Source organism: Musa acuminata, chromosome BXJ3-11, assembly GCF_036884655.1.
Source record: "Musa acuminata AAA Group cultivar baxijiao chromosome BXJ3-11, Cavendish_Baxijiao_AAA, whole genome shotgun sequence".
NCBI classification, from domain to species: Eukaryota; Viridiplantae; Streptophyta; class Magnoliopsida; order Zingiberales; family Musaceae; genus Musa; species Musa acuminata.
The window spans coordinates 2,772,033-2,786,897 of NC_088359.1; the positions used below are offsets into that span (position 1 = coordinate 2,772,033).

Sequence of the window (14,865 nt, forward strand, 5' to 3'; positions counted from 1 at the left end):
GATTAGGTGTTATCTGCTTGTCCGCAATCAAACCTTGTCGTCGCCTAATCAATGCAGATGGCCACATCGTTTCCATGTCAGGTCAGCATTCATGTGTTATTTAAGACTCTCTCTCTTCTCTTATACTGAATAGTTTTTTGGGGGATTGAAAGAAAGAAAGAAAGATGGTATGTATGAAGGGACTATTACTGGGCAAAGTGTAAGCTTTGATTTGGTTGTGGATTCTCCATCGTCTACGGGTTTCCAATGGAGGAGTGTCAGAGTGCTTGGCATCATCACAATGAATGAGTCGTCTGACACAAGAAAGAAGATAAGCTGTGCCAAAATGATTGAAGGATTGGCGTCGCGTTCGAACAAAGGAAGCGTATGGCACAGACGGGAAAGGACATGTAACGCAAAAAAACTAATAGCAAGTGTCACGATGTCTGCATTCATTGCCAGCGTGTTAATGATATATTATCTTTTTTATAATTAATTTATTTTAATATTTTTATATTTTTAAAAATTATATTAATTTTTTTATATTTATAAAAAAAATTAATTTATTTATTATCACGTCATCGATTTTATCGATGAAAATATCATATATAAATTGAAACGAGAGACAGAGTTGATAAATGTCTTACTTTCATAAATATAGTCATCAATTTTACTGACAAAAATATCACATGATAAATTAATGATATATTATCTTTTTTATAATTAATTTATTTTTATATTTTTAAAAATTATATTAAATTTTTTTTATATTTATAAAGAATATTTAATTCGTTTATTTTCCCATCATCGATTTTATCGACGAAAATATTACGTATAAATTGATACGAGACAGAGTCAGAAAAAAGGGTTAATAAATGTCAAAAATATCACATGATAAATTAATATAAATTATTATTTGCATGCCTATAAGAGTTTCTTTAATCAATTGTATTCTCCTTTCCTCTCATATTTATAATCTTTCTATCATTTGGATCCTTAACAGAATTGAAAAGTTTATTAGAAATTGATTATTAAATCAATTTTTGTTAATCCAAATTTTATGAATTTTGAGTTGATTGCCAATTGATTTTTGGAGGATAAACATTGGATTTCTGATTGACTTTATAATCTAGAAAAAAATGTAAAACCATCATATAAGATTTCAGCTTTCTCTCCATTTGGAGGAGCAAATGGGTGAGGCAGACACATAGAATAAGTGGCACCAACAAGCCTCAGTTCTAAGGTACAAATCCATCTCACATAGCGCTGTTTGACCTTTCAAATTGCAGTTCTTTGATGCTGTGATGAAGATGACTATCTTGTTCAGCTGGCAATGGAAAATAAAATAGCAGAGGGTGCATGAATTTGGACACAAAGAATGAATGGCTTGTCCTCCCAGAACCCAAAACCAAAAAGAATAACATCAAATCCATAAATACCCACCCACAACAGTGTTTGCATCAAGCAATTCCAACCAGGAGAAGCATCAGCACCAGTAACTCGGAGGTTCGATATGTTGCCGAAGCAGATGAAGCTTGCTTGTGGTGAGGAGTCTGCTCACTGAAACAAGTCCAAAACGACGAGTGCAGCAATCAGCTTTTGTGAGCGAGGAAGGTAAAAACAGCAAAAGAAATGGCGTACTTTTGGTACTTCTGGAGACGACCACAGTACAGAGCATTGTCCGGAATTGGCAGCTCTGTTTTGTTGGTGTTTTCTGGATTGACGACTCTTACGTACACTTCCTGGCCGAGATACCATGAATCCAGATTCTGTGCCCTCACGTTCCAGATTCCTACGTTGTCCAGCGAAACCAAGATTGCAGTCCATGCTCCGGGGAAGACCTAAGCATCATCATGTCACAGGCTCAACATTTCTCTCTGTTCATCATCGTGCTGTAAGAGAATGAGAAGTTTCCATGGTCAAAACCTGTGTCGAGCAGCGGGCAACACCATCTCCCTTATTGTATGTTCCTCTGCTTTCCTCTGTCCACTCCCCGTAGTCCATCCTGCCATGAGAGATCCATGTTATTGGAGGAGGAGAAATGGAGTGCACGAAGAACTACCCGCACCAATTCGCATACCCAACCACAAAAAATGCATATCCATCCATGTGGTACGTCTGAACTTTGGTGTCATTGTTCTGAAATATGATCTCCATGAATCCCCGGTAAGTTCCGTTGATCAAAGATCTCCCAGTCTTGGGCGCTCCTTTGAGAGGCCTGCTGGGGAAATCAAGCGTGTAAACCCCCTTCAGCTTGTACTCGTCCGCAAGCCTCAGTGGTGTTTCCGGAGGAGAGTACGAGATCCCATTGAGCGTGGCTCGTCGTTTTCCATTGATCACCACCGGCGGCTTGTTCTTCAGGACGTACACCTGAGACACATTGATCGATCCGTATCTGAACGATCCCTGAGGATTCGGCCGCGCCGCGCCAGCACTCAGATTCCACCTGATAACACACGCCGCAAAGAAGTGAGACGTCAGTGTCGAGTTACTACTTGGATTCTGCCATTGCAGACGAACCTGATCGATCTTGCTTGATTCATCGAGAAGGTCTTGTCGTAGAAATCGTTGGGTGGATCGGGAAGAGGGCCGGAGGCTTTGCCTTTGGAGTTGGAGTAGTGAAGGATGGCAACACCCGTGACTCTGCTCCAACGAGACTCGTTCACAAACCTAGCGCTCGCGACGATGTAGTAATCGCTGCTTGCGTTCTGATCCATGGTGACCAAGAACGAGTACGACTGCCCCACATGGACGTCCAAGTTGGTGTAGTTCTGCTGCACAGTGTACGATCCCTCGGTCTCCACCAGCAGCATGTTGTGGTTCTGAATCCTGAAGTTTAAGCTGGTGGAGATGCCAACGTTGTGCACACGAAATCGATACGTTTTGCCTGCTCCAAGCTCGAGAACAGTGAGGGATGTGATCGCTCGAAGCTGCTAATAGAAGAGACGAGATCTATTACCAGGATGAACATGTATGGTTTCGTAGTCGATGCCATCGGGGACGAGCGTCTTGTTGTATCGATACGGACCCTTTCCGTTCATCAGGACGCCATCGGGCATTCCGAGATCCTTCCCGTCGTCGAGGGCCTTTCTGAGATCCTACACAGGGGAATAGCTTGGTTAGGGAGACGTTGCATTGATGGAGCTGGCGACTGGGTTGAGACTACGTGCCTTGTAGTCCTTGTTGTACCAGTCTCCGATGAAGAGGGTGATGTCACCATGGGGCTTGTCGAAGGGCACCGCGATCACGTCGCGGTTATTGATGATGAAGCCACCGTAGCCGCCCGCGGCTCGCTGGAAGCCGATGGAGGGGAAGTAGAAGAAGCTGCCGATCTGGTCCTTCACCTGGAACTGGTAAGTCCAGTTCCAACCTGATGGGATGGGGCAGTTTGTGCCCAACACCCCATCTTGCCATGAGTTCTTGCGCTGTTGGATGCCATTCCTTCACGCAAACCAAGAACATGGTGCTGTTACATTCCTGGACGGACTACTCGGTAATGATGGAGATAGAAGACGAAGCTGTACCATGTGATCAGCAGAGGCTCGTCTAAATCGTTGAGAACGTTCACGACGACGTTCCAATTCGTGGTGACATTGACGACGGGACCTGGGAATTGCCCGTTGATCCCAATTACCTGCCACCAACCGGCACAGATAGATAGCCATAGAAGTCAATAGAAATCGAAGGAAATCTTGAAACCAGTATTAGCTGAGATTTGAGCTCTATGGTCCAGCAGTTGGATTGTGACCTTCACGAGAGAGAGAGAGAGAGGTCATGGTTTAGCTCAGATTCTTTCCGGAAGAAGCAAAAAAGGAGCGGATCTAACAATTCGATACTTCACAGAACAACAGAGGAATGCAAGTATCCTGCAACAGTAAACAACTGAAGACCGAAGAGAGGACCTGCTGCTTGACGCCGAGAGGGGCGGCGTTGATGAAGGACACATCCCAGTCGAAGTAGGCGTAAGGATCTGCGGCGAAGCAGGGAACCACCATCACCAACGCCCACACCGCCAGCAGCGGTAATGCCACGGCCGGAAACGACCGACGCCGCTCCATTTTCATTCTATATACAGCCAGTAGTGTCGTGATGTGCTCGAAGGCAAACAGAACGGTGAGAGTGATGAGCTACGGAAGACGAGCTGCAGCTGCAGATCTGCAGAAGTTGATGCAGAAGAGAGAGCAGAAAGTGTGGCAGTGATGAGGTTGAAAGTTGAGACAAAAGGAAGGAGCAGGAGAAAGAGGCAGTCACAGTGACAGCATGACACCCGCTGCCTTTCTCCTCGTCCACTCGGCCGACACAGCTGTGAGAAGTAAGCCAAAAGAACAGCATTTGCGGCCGAGCCGACGCACCTGCAAAGACTAGACAAACCTGTGGAAGCTGCTCCGTCGGCGGTCAACGACGCGGAGCATCGTGTCGGTTGCTCGCGTGGCTTCCTGTGGTTGAAGAACGAAGATGGTTGGTGTTGGAGCTCGTGCAAGCCAGTTGCGGGTGGGGCCCGGATGAACAGAGAAGCCTGGTTGGAGGACTAGAGCGCCAGCGAATCGCCAGCGGTGCCGTTGGATCGGCTGCTCGGCTCACGCGGGATTCCACCCACGGAAGGTGCCGGTGTCGAATTAAAATGGGTGGAAACGGGTGTTGCGTGTCCCGGAGGAGAGAGCAGAGCGCAGGATCATCGGAGGGGGCACGTGCTGCCGCGATCGGCGCCCGGCCATCGACGTAACGTGGAAGACTGGAACCCGTCACCGACCGCGATCACGTTAGAGGCATCGCCTCTCGTGGTTGATCGGACGGCTGTTCTGCGCGGAGAACAAAATGATGGCGCCATCAAAACACGTGCACGCGCGCCGCCTCATGATGGCGAGCCTACATGCATGATCACGCATGTCGCCATGTTTCCCTCAGCGTCCAAGAGGACTTCCATGATGCATCATTCCCATTCTAAAACTTAGTAGTGTAAATGACCGACCACAGATATTTAAGATCAAATTAATAGTACTACATCCATTAATCTCTTATGAATCAATCAATCTACTGAGTGTTACATGTACTCTGTTCATAAAGTTGGAGGTGGAAGATGAGAAGGTCTGCTGCCAACCTCCGTCTCGAATGTAATCTTACAATAGTCACATGGGAGTCTCTTAGTCAATCCCTTCCGAAGGAGTAACCACGAAGACTACTGCTTAAATATATGACATAACAGTAACAATTCGCATAGTGGCTTCAACATCAAAGGTTTTATTACACAATGGATGAGGTAAAAAAGTTCTTCAGAACAAGGAAAACCCAAAGGTAGAACAGTATGCTGCTACTAAGTTCTATCGAATTCACCTGCATGCAAGTTGGAGAGACCGCCTCACTGTTGAAGATCATTCTTCATATTGGTAATTCACTGATCTTGCTGAGGTGGTCTCTGGTTTCTCTTAAAAAGGGTTGGTTATCAAATACCAAACATAACAGCAACTCGGCAGGTGCAACTGCATGAAGTAAATTTACTAGTCCGAGGAAGAGAGCAACTCTTTTCTGCAAGCTTATTCAAAGGATAACTAGACATTAGGAGGTGGCCATATTTTCCCAAAGAGCTCCTCGACACGCTTCGTTTGATTTGCATAACCTTCCAACCCTGCAGCAAGGAGCTCTTTCGAAGCAGGTCCCATGGCAGACGAAAAGCTCGCTTGATCCCAGTTCACAAGCTGCATCAATAGAAGAGGATGAATTATGCAATGTCGTATCTTTCAGAAGAGCTATCCTATGTTGAATGAGTTCAGGGTGTTACACCTATTTGTATTCTGTTTTTATATATTGTTAAAATGCAGGAGATTAACCCTAATTGGCATCTCCTTTTCCATAAGAAAGAATATTGAGTTTAGAGTGCTACCACAGTTGAAGTATAGGCTGTTCCTGTTAGTCGATAAGAAATGATACCAAATGCAAAATCAATCAATGGATAAACAGACTATGTAAAAGAGAAACATATAAACACTTACATTCAAGTGTGAATGAAAGATAAATATTTAAGTTCTATTGGAGATTGAATTTTAAGAGGCAAAAATATGGTTTTAAAATTGCAGGATATAAGAATTCAATTAAAATTTATTTATAGAACCAGGATGTAATTTATTACACAGTAATCTGGCAAATACTCCTGGAAGAAGTATTTATGGATAAAAATGTTCATGTAGTAGGATTTCTGTAGTGCAGTAGCATTTTCTAATATGCTCATATTATCTTTTTCTCAATCAAGTACCAACATATCAAGTTCCAAAAGAGTCCAAGATTACCTCTTCTTGACTAAAATTGTATGGCATGGCTGAGCTAGGAGATAATTTCCTCACAAACGAGTACTTTTCATCTGGATAGGTGATTGATTCTTTTAGAGACTGCAATATCTTCAAAGGCGCAATCATATAGTCAACTCTGAACACCAAAAGGAATCTTGCTATTAGCATCAACATCAACATGCATCACATAGTGAATATTATAAATCAGATATAGCTAAAAACTTACCCCAGTAGGCTAAATATATCCTGCTTATTGCGAATTGCAGCTACCATCAACTTTGATTTATGTCCATATTTGTGAATATAATTGTATGCTTTAGCCACCTGCAGTTAAATTTCACCGTGTTCTTAATAAAATTAATCTAACATATATCTTCTTCTTTCTACGTAGTTAGAACATTGATACACATATGTATAGCGCTCATAATATCATGAGCAAAGCTAGGAAAAACTACTAATTCACTATCACTGCTCTTTACTTCTTATGCTATAAATTCAAAGCACTCATAAGTGTAACAAAATCATCTTTTTTTTATTCATGTCCTAGCATCCAGCATTAGAAGCTTGGAGAACAATGGTCAGAATCAATACACATGCTGATTCTAGAACGTTGTACTAGCTGAACAATCACCACGGTTTTTGTCTAGTCTCAGTGGTTCCAAGGAAGACTGTTTAGTTCTCTTGGCATTTCCTTCTCGATCATCCGCAGTAGCATTCCAGAGAAAATACCGCTCATTTTTAAGCTCTTAATGGCCGGTTACCTTGCATAAGTATCAGAATAGGGAACAACCAACTAAAAGTTGATACTATAGATTGTTCGGTCAGCACATTCAGTAATGTGTTGAACAAAATAGTGAAAAGGATGAAGTTAGATTGTTAATATTCTTAGCACTAAAGCTATAGTATGAATCAACAAAGGAATAGGAGAAAACACTACAGAATCCAAAGAAGAATAACTTGACATAGACTGAGCATGAGAAACTCCCCAAGTTTAATCGTTAACTTATAACATACGGCTACAAAGATGAAAAACTAAAATAACAAAGCCAACAAGCACAAGAAATGCACTAAAAAAAAAAAAAAAAAAGATAATTCTAATAACTCCACAAGAACTCAATCATCCTCTTTGGAACCAAAAATTAGCTTTACTAAATTACTACCAATAGTGTAACCTGGATTCAAGATTTCATCTCAAACAAACAAAATCCCATTCTTGTAAGCAACTAACACTTTTGAACAAGCAAGACATGAATTAAAAGGAATTTAGGACAGCTTGAGGCATGAATCACCATCTAGTCCATGGAGGGATACCCACATGCGGGAAGAACTATTTCCAATCCAAATTAATCATGATCTACAAAAGAGCAACCTCTGAGGAGAATCTACCCATCATAAAATTTCCAAATAAGCATATACTCGTCCCTCTATATTATCTGTGACAGAGGCACAATACTTTCTTATACTTATTATTCCTTCATATATTATTAATAGATGATGTGCCAATAACCCATCTTTACAACAGATGGAGTCCTTGTCTGACTCAAGATTCCTCTATTAATTCAATGATAAAAATTATGATTCATCAGAACACCAAAATCTCTAACAGCAAAGTCAACTATATCAATTGAATGAGAATGAATACATCAGTTGCCACCACAATCAGATTTCATGTGTTGTACGACAAAATGCACCTGAACTTCAGAACAATTTACAAAGAAGTTGCAAAAGTAAAAATAAAAAATATCATATAAAACAAACATAAGAAACGTCACCATCCAAGTACATTAGATCAATTGCATGCAAGCAGCTTTAAATATGACGTTGCAGAATCTTGGATAAATTTGATAAAGATAATGATGAGCACTTCATCGCAAACATGCATACATGTCTTGTTGAGATTTAAGGATGGAGGAAAGAATTTTGTTATGACAAACAAAAGGGACTCACAAGCTCTAATCCAGGATCTTCCCCTTTCCTGCAGATAGCATCTAGCTCAGGATCACCAGTATGATTTCTAGACCAGTCCTGCAATAAACTTTATCATGAGTGATTGTAATGAATGTGCTATAATATTCCTTGTATACAAGGATTACCCTAATGCGACCAACAAAAATTTGGATGACAGATGCACCCGCTTGTGCAGCAGCTGCTGCTTGAGGAAAGCTGCAATATTAAGATAAAAGGATCATTAAACCAAGCAAATTGAGAAACATATCAGTCAGATAATTCGTTGTATGGGCATCTAGAACATGATCATCACAATCTCCAAAAGTCGTAAGATTATAAATTGTGATTTACAGGATTATTTGAAGGTGTTCAGTACCAGAAAACTGAACCATTATGAATGAAAATTTCAGTAGCACAACATCAGAAAAGCAACAAAGCAGTAATATTTTAACTATCTCGGGTCGGCTTTATTGATCTTTTACCACCATTGAGCATAATATATCCTTAACTAAATTGAGAGTATTTAAATACTTATTTATAGGTTCTAGTAAGTTAGGCCTTCCTTTACTTTTTCTTGTACCATAAATAGCAATTGTTTCTGCTCTTCCAACTATATTTATAGGTCGCCTTAACAAGTGAAGAATTCAATATTTTTATAAATATACAACAATCTCAAAGTAATGACTAATGTTGATAAATAATTCTAAAAAGATCACAAAACTAGTGGTCCCTACTTATGACATTAGCTTGAGTCAGGCACATGCAAGGACATTTTGATTAGTCTCTTTGATAAGGGATCATGAACCAACAATATTTTAGAAAGCTTGAGTTTTGACTTCATCCATAAATTGTTAAAAATATATTCAGATTACACAAATAAAAAGCTTTGTTCAGTTGAGATGAATAGACTAGAACTAGTGGTGCCATGTGAATGGAAATCTATGAGAAAGTTAATAAAAAAGCAATAGAAAAACATTTGACTGCATATAATTTGGCTATTTATACTGCCTAAACAAAGCTTAATGGTGGGAGTTCATGTTGGCACTGAAGAGCTGGCACATTGATTTGTTAATCTTGTTGTTTACAAATAAAAAGCTCCATGAAACTTTCCATTTTCAGGTGCAAAGCAGCCCTATATTACATCGACATGAGAAAGTTCCAGTGAAATATTTTTTCTGATCAAGGATCACAGTGTGCAAGAAAACCCTACAAGTACCTGTAGACAAAGGTCAAATGTGTTTGTATTCCTTCAGATTCCAGTAACTTTGCAGCTTCTATGCCCTGAGAGGAACCACAAAATCATTGATGTCAGATAGAGAACAGGAACAGAAATACACCTATTCTTTTTCAAAGAAAAAAACATCATTGTATAACATAGTGTCTTACCTGCCAGGTAGATGGAATTTTGAAAAGCAGACGCTCTGAAGGTACCTCTAGTTCATAGTATAACCGTAAAAGACGATGAACCTGTAGCAATACACACCAAATAGAAAAGGCAAATTATTAATACCTTCCACCATGATTATAACAAATATTGGGAAAAAATATATATAACAAGTAGACAAGCCAAAGTAAGTTGATTAAGACTCCTCGGACAACTTTCTCTTGCTTCCACTATTTAGAAATAACATTATACAGAATTTTAAAAAAATACACCTTAGAAAAAATATTAAGTGGTGGACAAATATACATTTCAGAGCTCTTACCTATTGTGACATTGGCTTTCAAATTCTTCAGAGTTAACTATATTACTAACATGCCCTTTTTCCAAAGATTTGTAAAGAAAAAGATAAAATTTCACCTCTAGCTTATTTGATCAAGAAACTGACTTTTTTGCATGGTCAACTTTATAATTTTTATTATGGGCATCAACACCCCCAAAAGATATTATGTTTATTCAACGTGAAGATTACCCATTAAGTTATCCCAAATCATATATATATATATATATATGATTTTTTTGAAATGGGTTTTGATGGAGCTCAATTGAATGGTTCATATATATATATATATATATATATATATATATATATATATATATATATATATGAACCATTCAATTGAGCTCCATCAAAACCCATTTCAAACCTAACAAAACTTGAGAATCAAATACTCAACTTAAGGTTAATCCAAACCTAACAAAGGCCAATCCACAATTTTGAATTCTCACTCAAAATCCAACTCAATGTGCAACTCATAACTCAACAATAAAGTTTTAGAACAGAAGCCAATGACGATGCTAAATTCTAGGTCAACAAAACTCAATTTAAACAAGCAAATCTTTGCAGCTGATGACTATAGACAGTTGCTAGAAAAACATAAATAAGGAAAGATCAGGAGATGGTGAAAATAGAAGCAAGTTGAACCAAATAATGGCACACTTATTTTCTTTTTAGCAACAGAACATCCCACAAAAGGAAATCCAAATTCTTGGCAAACTAAGACACTGAGTAGTTCATTAATAACCAAAAGTACTCTACAAAAGAGTTAGTTATTTCCATATAAGCATCCAAGAAATGCAAAATGAAAAAGTTTCTCAATTTTTGACTCACAAAAAAGTTGAAAATATCAGGCATTAAGCATAAAGTGAATCATAAAGAACAATGTCACCTTGCTATGTATTATCCCAGAGACTCCCATGGTTAATGTTATACAGATGGCAACAGATAATCTTAAACTAGCAGACTTCAGATCAGTAATCAGACCTTTCTAACAATGCCATGTGCATCAAAAGCGAGACGAGCATCTACTTCGGTTGATACACGACCAGGAACTAATCTGGCCAAGTCCGCTCCGACATTGACAAGAGCCTGCCGATCCACAAAATATGGTTCTCCTGAAACCACAAGCAATCAGAGGCTCGGCAAATATTGCAGTCAGTGAGCCACAAACCTTGTCACAGAAGCAAGAAAGCCTGTCATTGGGATCATCCTGCTCATAGCATTCGCTGTCAGCCAGGGCAGTCTCTATCGCACTCTAAAACCCACAAAGGTCAGCCTTTTGCACATGTGACCCATCGCATACTCGTTGATAACTACAAAATTAGATTAAAAATAGCTCATTAGAGCTCTTACTCTGAATTTGGTGTCAGGGAGGCTGCAAATGCCTAGGAGGAGCGACGAACTCACAGTGGCAGCTGTCGGTGGAAACCTACATCACATCGCAGTATCAAACGACATGAGAAAATTGGGGGAAAGAAAAGAAAAGGAATGGAGAAGAAAGAGATAATCTTTGCCTTTCGAAGTCATCGAAGACGACAGTATCCGGGACGATCTCACTGAAGCGCGACACCGCATCCAGCTCCGTGCTCAACTCTGCAAACAGTTCAAGGCACCTCGAATCGCTATCCGCACGCGCAAAGAGAAACAAAGAAGGGGCATCGATAGTTACCGGAACCGACAGCCGAAGAAGAATCGGCGGCGAAAGCGCCGACCCTCAGGGACGATGATCGGAGGGAGAAACTGCGCTTCAATTGCAGAGCATGAGAGAGGGGTGAGAGGAGCCGAGAACGAGTTAAGAGATTGGAGGGTAAAGAAGCAGGCAGCGGCGACGAAGAAGGAAGAGAGACGGCCATTTCCCTAGCTTTCCAGGGCTCGTCGGCGGTACAGTGGGGTGACTTGCTTTACCACCCTCTTAGATCGGGGAGTCCGTAAGGGGATCTGGATAAGACACAAACGCCGAGTTGGAATCGGTGTCGAATCCGCGGTCCGAGTCGGCACTGTTAACGAGTCTAATCCCGGGATCGGGTTAGCCTATTAGTTGATTTGATTGACCAAAATCGGACCCGTTGATGGTTTTCACATTTAATGAGAAGCCTAATTTGACTTAAGCAAACTTGTTCATATCACATTTAACGCCAATGATAATATCATAAATACTTAAGCAGTTAGGAAAAGAATCTAATATATATCAAACTCTAACACACATCTCATTATTTAGCTAAAAAATAGTGTCCTTTCTTTACACATTATGTATGAAAAAACACGAATGCTTCTTTTGAATCGTTATAACTTTTAATGGCTCCTTAGGCGTCACAAATAAGTCCTATGAAATTTAGATTGTGCTGAGTATGATTACCGCATATGATTTGCATGGTGTTGGTTGGCCAACTCCAGAGAATTGAAGAAAAGGATGCAGATCGAGCATCACCAGAAGTCACTGCAGGAACAACTTCCATTCACAAATCGATGGAAGCGGACGCGATCCCTCACGATGATCTCTCTGTCATATATCTTGCTTATGATCTTTGTCACCTCATGGCAATCCCCACACACTCTCAGGTTCTTCACCACCCGGACCACAACCGGCGCCTCAGTCTTCAGCATGCCGTAGGCAATCGCCAACCTCTCGCTGTGCTCGCAGAGCGCGCTCTCCTTCTCCTCTTCGACCACATCATGAAGGACCGCAGAGGTCCACGGCTCATGACCTGCTCGCCGAACCCGCTCTGCGATGTCCCTCAGCATCTCCCTGATCTCCTTGATCTCGGGATGAGTATCGTCACCCACCGTGAACTCGTGGACGAAACCATCGATCTCAGTAGAACTACATCCTGGGACGACCTTCACGCCATGATCCTTCATCTTCTTCCTCATGCGGCTCACTTTATCCCACTGGCATCTGGAAGCGTACAAGTTTGAGAGAAGCACGTAGTTCTCTGCATTCAGTGGCTCCAGCTGAAGAAGTTGCTCTGCTGCGGTCTCTGCTTCGTCAAAAGTCCTGCTATTTTTACATCCCACCAGCAGCGTTCTCCAAATTACAGAATTCGGCATGATAGGCATGCCATTTACGAAGGTGTAAGCTTCTTCCAATCGGCCAGCTCTGCACAGTAGATCAACCATGCACCCATAATGCTCCATCAATGGTGCAACGCCCAGCTCCCGCATGGTGGACCAATACCGACGGCCATCGCTTACTAATCCGCTGTGAGCACACGCTGATAGAATGCCGATGAAGGTCACATGGTTCGGCTTCACCTGGGAATCCAACATCGCCGAGAAAAGTTCCAGAGCATCCTTCACATGGCCATGAATTGCTAGCCCAACAATCATCGAACTCCAAGCCATTGTATCCCTGACATCCATGCCGTCGAACACTTCCCGTGCCTTGTCTATCGCCCCACATTTCGCATACATGTCGATCAACGCGGTGCTGAGCTCAAGATCGAGCTCGATTCCCTTCCTGTCGATGAATGCGTGAACCCACCTCCCCAAATCCAAAGCGCCCGCCTTGGCGCAAGCTGAGATGACACTGACCATTGTAACCTCATCAGGAGCAATTCCCACTTCCTGCATCTCCCTAAACAGTACCAACGCCTCATTCACCAACCCGATTCTCGCGTACCCGCCGATCATCGCACTCCATGCGACCAAATTCTTGTCAGAAATTTCGTCGAACACGCATCGCGCGCAGGCAATCTTTTCGCACTTCGCGTAGAAGTTCAGAAGCCCGGTCTGGACAAACGGACTCGAGAAGAGGCCGTACCTCAGTGCATGGCAGTGAACCTGGAGGCCTTCCGAGAAGGCTGAGACAATGGAGCACGCTTTCAGAACAAATGCGATGGTGAAGCTATTCGGGTGCGCGAAGCCGCTTCGAAGCATCCGCTTGTAGAGGGAAATCGGCTCTTTGGACTGTTCCGGGACGAGAGAGCATCCTCGGATAATGGAGTTCCAAGAGAACACATTTGGGTTGGGAATTTGAGCGAACATCCGGCGGGCATAGGCGATGTCGCCGGAGGCGGACAGGGCGGAGAAGGCGAGGATCTTGGAGAGGGCGTACGCGGATGAACCGAGGGGGGATTTGAGGAAGTGGGCGTGGATTTGGCGGAGGGTTCGCATGTCCGGGCATCGTTGGATCAGCGAATTGATGGGGTCTTCCAAGATTTGCGTGGGCGAAGGCATCGCTTTCCTTCTTCCCTCACCTTCTAAATCATCATCAACCCCCTGCACGAATCTAATCTCACGACCATCAATCCGACATCAGAAGAACCTTATCTCCTCCCCAATCCAACGTCCAACCTGTGATCTTATCAGCGTCGAGGAGGCAATGATCAAGTAATGGACGGCTCTTAATATGTCTCGGCGATGCTTGGCTAATTGGCTAGTGCGGGCGATTGAAATGAATGTAATAACCTGACGCCTTTATCAATCAAAATACATGATATCATATAAATCAAGAAAAATATTAGCTACATCATATCATATATCTTTATTTGTGTTTTATATATTTAATTTTTTTATGACACCAAGTTATTAACATAACTTGCTAGACTCACAAAATAAATGTCAATATTTCTCAAAAGAAAGAAAAAAAAAGATATTGTTTATCGATGATGAGTGTGATGATGATGAGCTTGACGCCTAATTGCGATCATAAATGTGCTAAGGGTGGATAATGATCAACGATCGAAAGGCGGCATCAAAAGTTGTGTGACGTATCATTGTCATTAGCATTCCAGTGAAGGGCAAATTGGGAACCTCGGAGAGAGAATTCAAATCCTGCGGTTATAAATATAACCTCTCCGACCCGCCCATCTCGACACAACGAAGAGGTTACTACGATCTCCTTGAAACCGATCTCCTCCTTGGTTCTGGTAGATCGGATCAAGGATCAGAGGTTACTACGATCCAGATCGCGCGAAGAGGAACCGATGAAGTTAAAG

General features: G+C 41.8%; 3 protein-coding genes across 4 annotated transcripts; all 3 read right to left on the minus strand.

The window, feature by feature from the left end:
* Positions 1-1,166: 1,166 nt before the first annotated feature.
* LOC135653122 (monocopper oxidase-like protein SKU5) lies at positions 1,167-4,290 on the minus strand. Of its 2 annotated transcripts, XM_065174639.1 has the most exons (10): positions 3,882-4,290; positions 3,504-3,613; positions 3,150-3,420; positions 2,939-3,077; positions 2,500-2,866; positions 2,060-2,425; positions 1,906-1,984; positions 1,621-1,820; positions 1,423-1,539; positions 1,167-1,306 (listed from the first exon to the last, which is right to left on the minus strand). In XM_065174639.1, exons 1-9 carry the CDS (start codon positions 4,041-4,043, stop codon positions 1,440-1,442), a joined length of 1,794 nt encoding a protein of 597 aa, XP_065030711.1. In that variant the 5' UTR covers positions 4,044-4,290; the 3' UTR covers positions 1,167-1,306; positions 1,423-1,439. The 2 variants fall into 2 exon arrangements, with proteins under 2 accessions (XP_065030711.1, XP_065030710.1); XM_065174638.1 differs by having other exon boundaries at positions 1,297-1,539.
* An 853-nt stretch (positions 4,291-5,143) lies between these two features.
* LOC135653124 (uncharacterized) lies at positions 5,144-11,862 on the minus strand. Its single transcript, XM_065174641.1, has 12 exons — positions 11,598-11,862; positions 11,443-11,521; positions 11,282-11,357; positions 11,100-11,183; positions 10,913-11,017; positions 9,594-9,674; positions 9,424-9,488; positions 8,354-8,423; positions 8,208-8,285; positions 6,487-6,584; positions 6,261-6,396; positions 5,144-5,672 (listed from the first exon to the last, which is right to left on the minus strand). The coding sequence occupies exons 1-12, from the start codon at positions 11,779-11,781 to the stop codon at positions 5,526-5,528; spliced, it is 1,203 nt and encodes a 400-aa protein (XP_065030713.1). The 5' UTR covers positions 11,782-11,862; the 3' UTR covers positions 5,144-5,525.
* Positions 11,863-12,112: 250 nt separating this feature from the next.
* On the minus strand, positions 12,113-14,238 carry LOC135653123 (pentatricopeptide repeat-containing protein At1g59720, chloroplastic/mitochondrial-like). Its single transcript, XM_065174640.1, has one exon. It carries the CDS (start codon positions 14,102-14,104, stop codon positions 12,353-12,355), a length of 1,752 nt encoding a protein of 583 aa, XP_065030712.1. The 5' UTR covers positions 14,105-14,238; the 3' UTR covers positions 12,113-12,352.
* Positions 14,239-14,865: the final 627 nt, after the last annotated feature.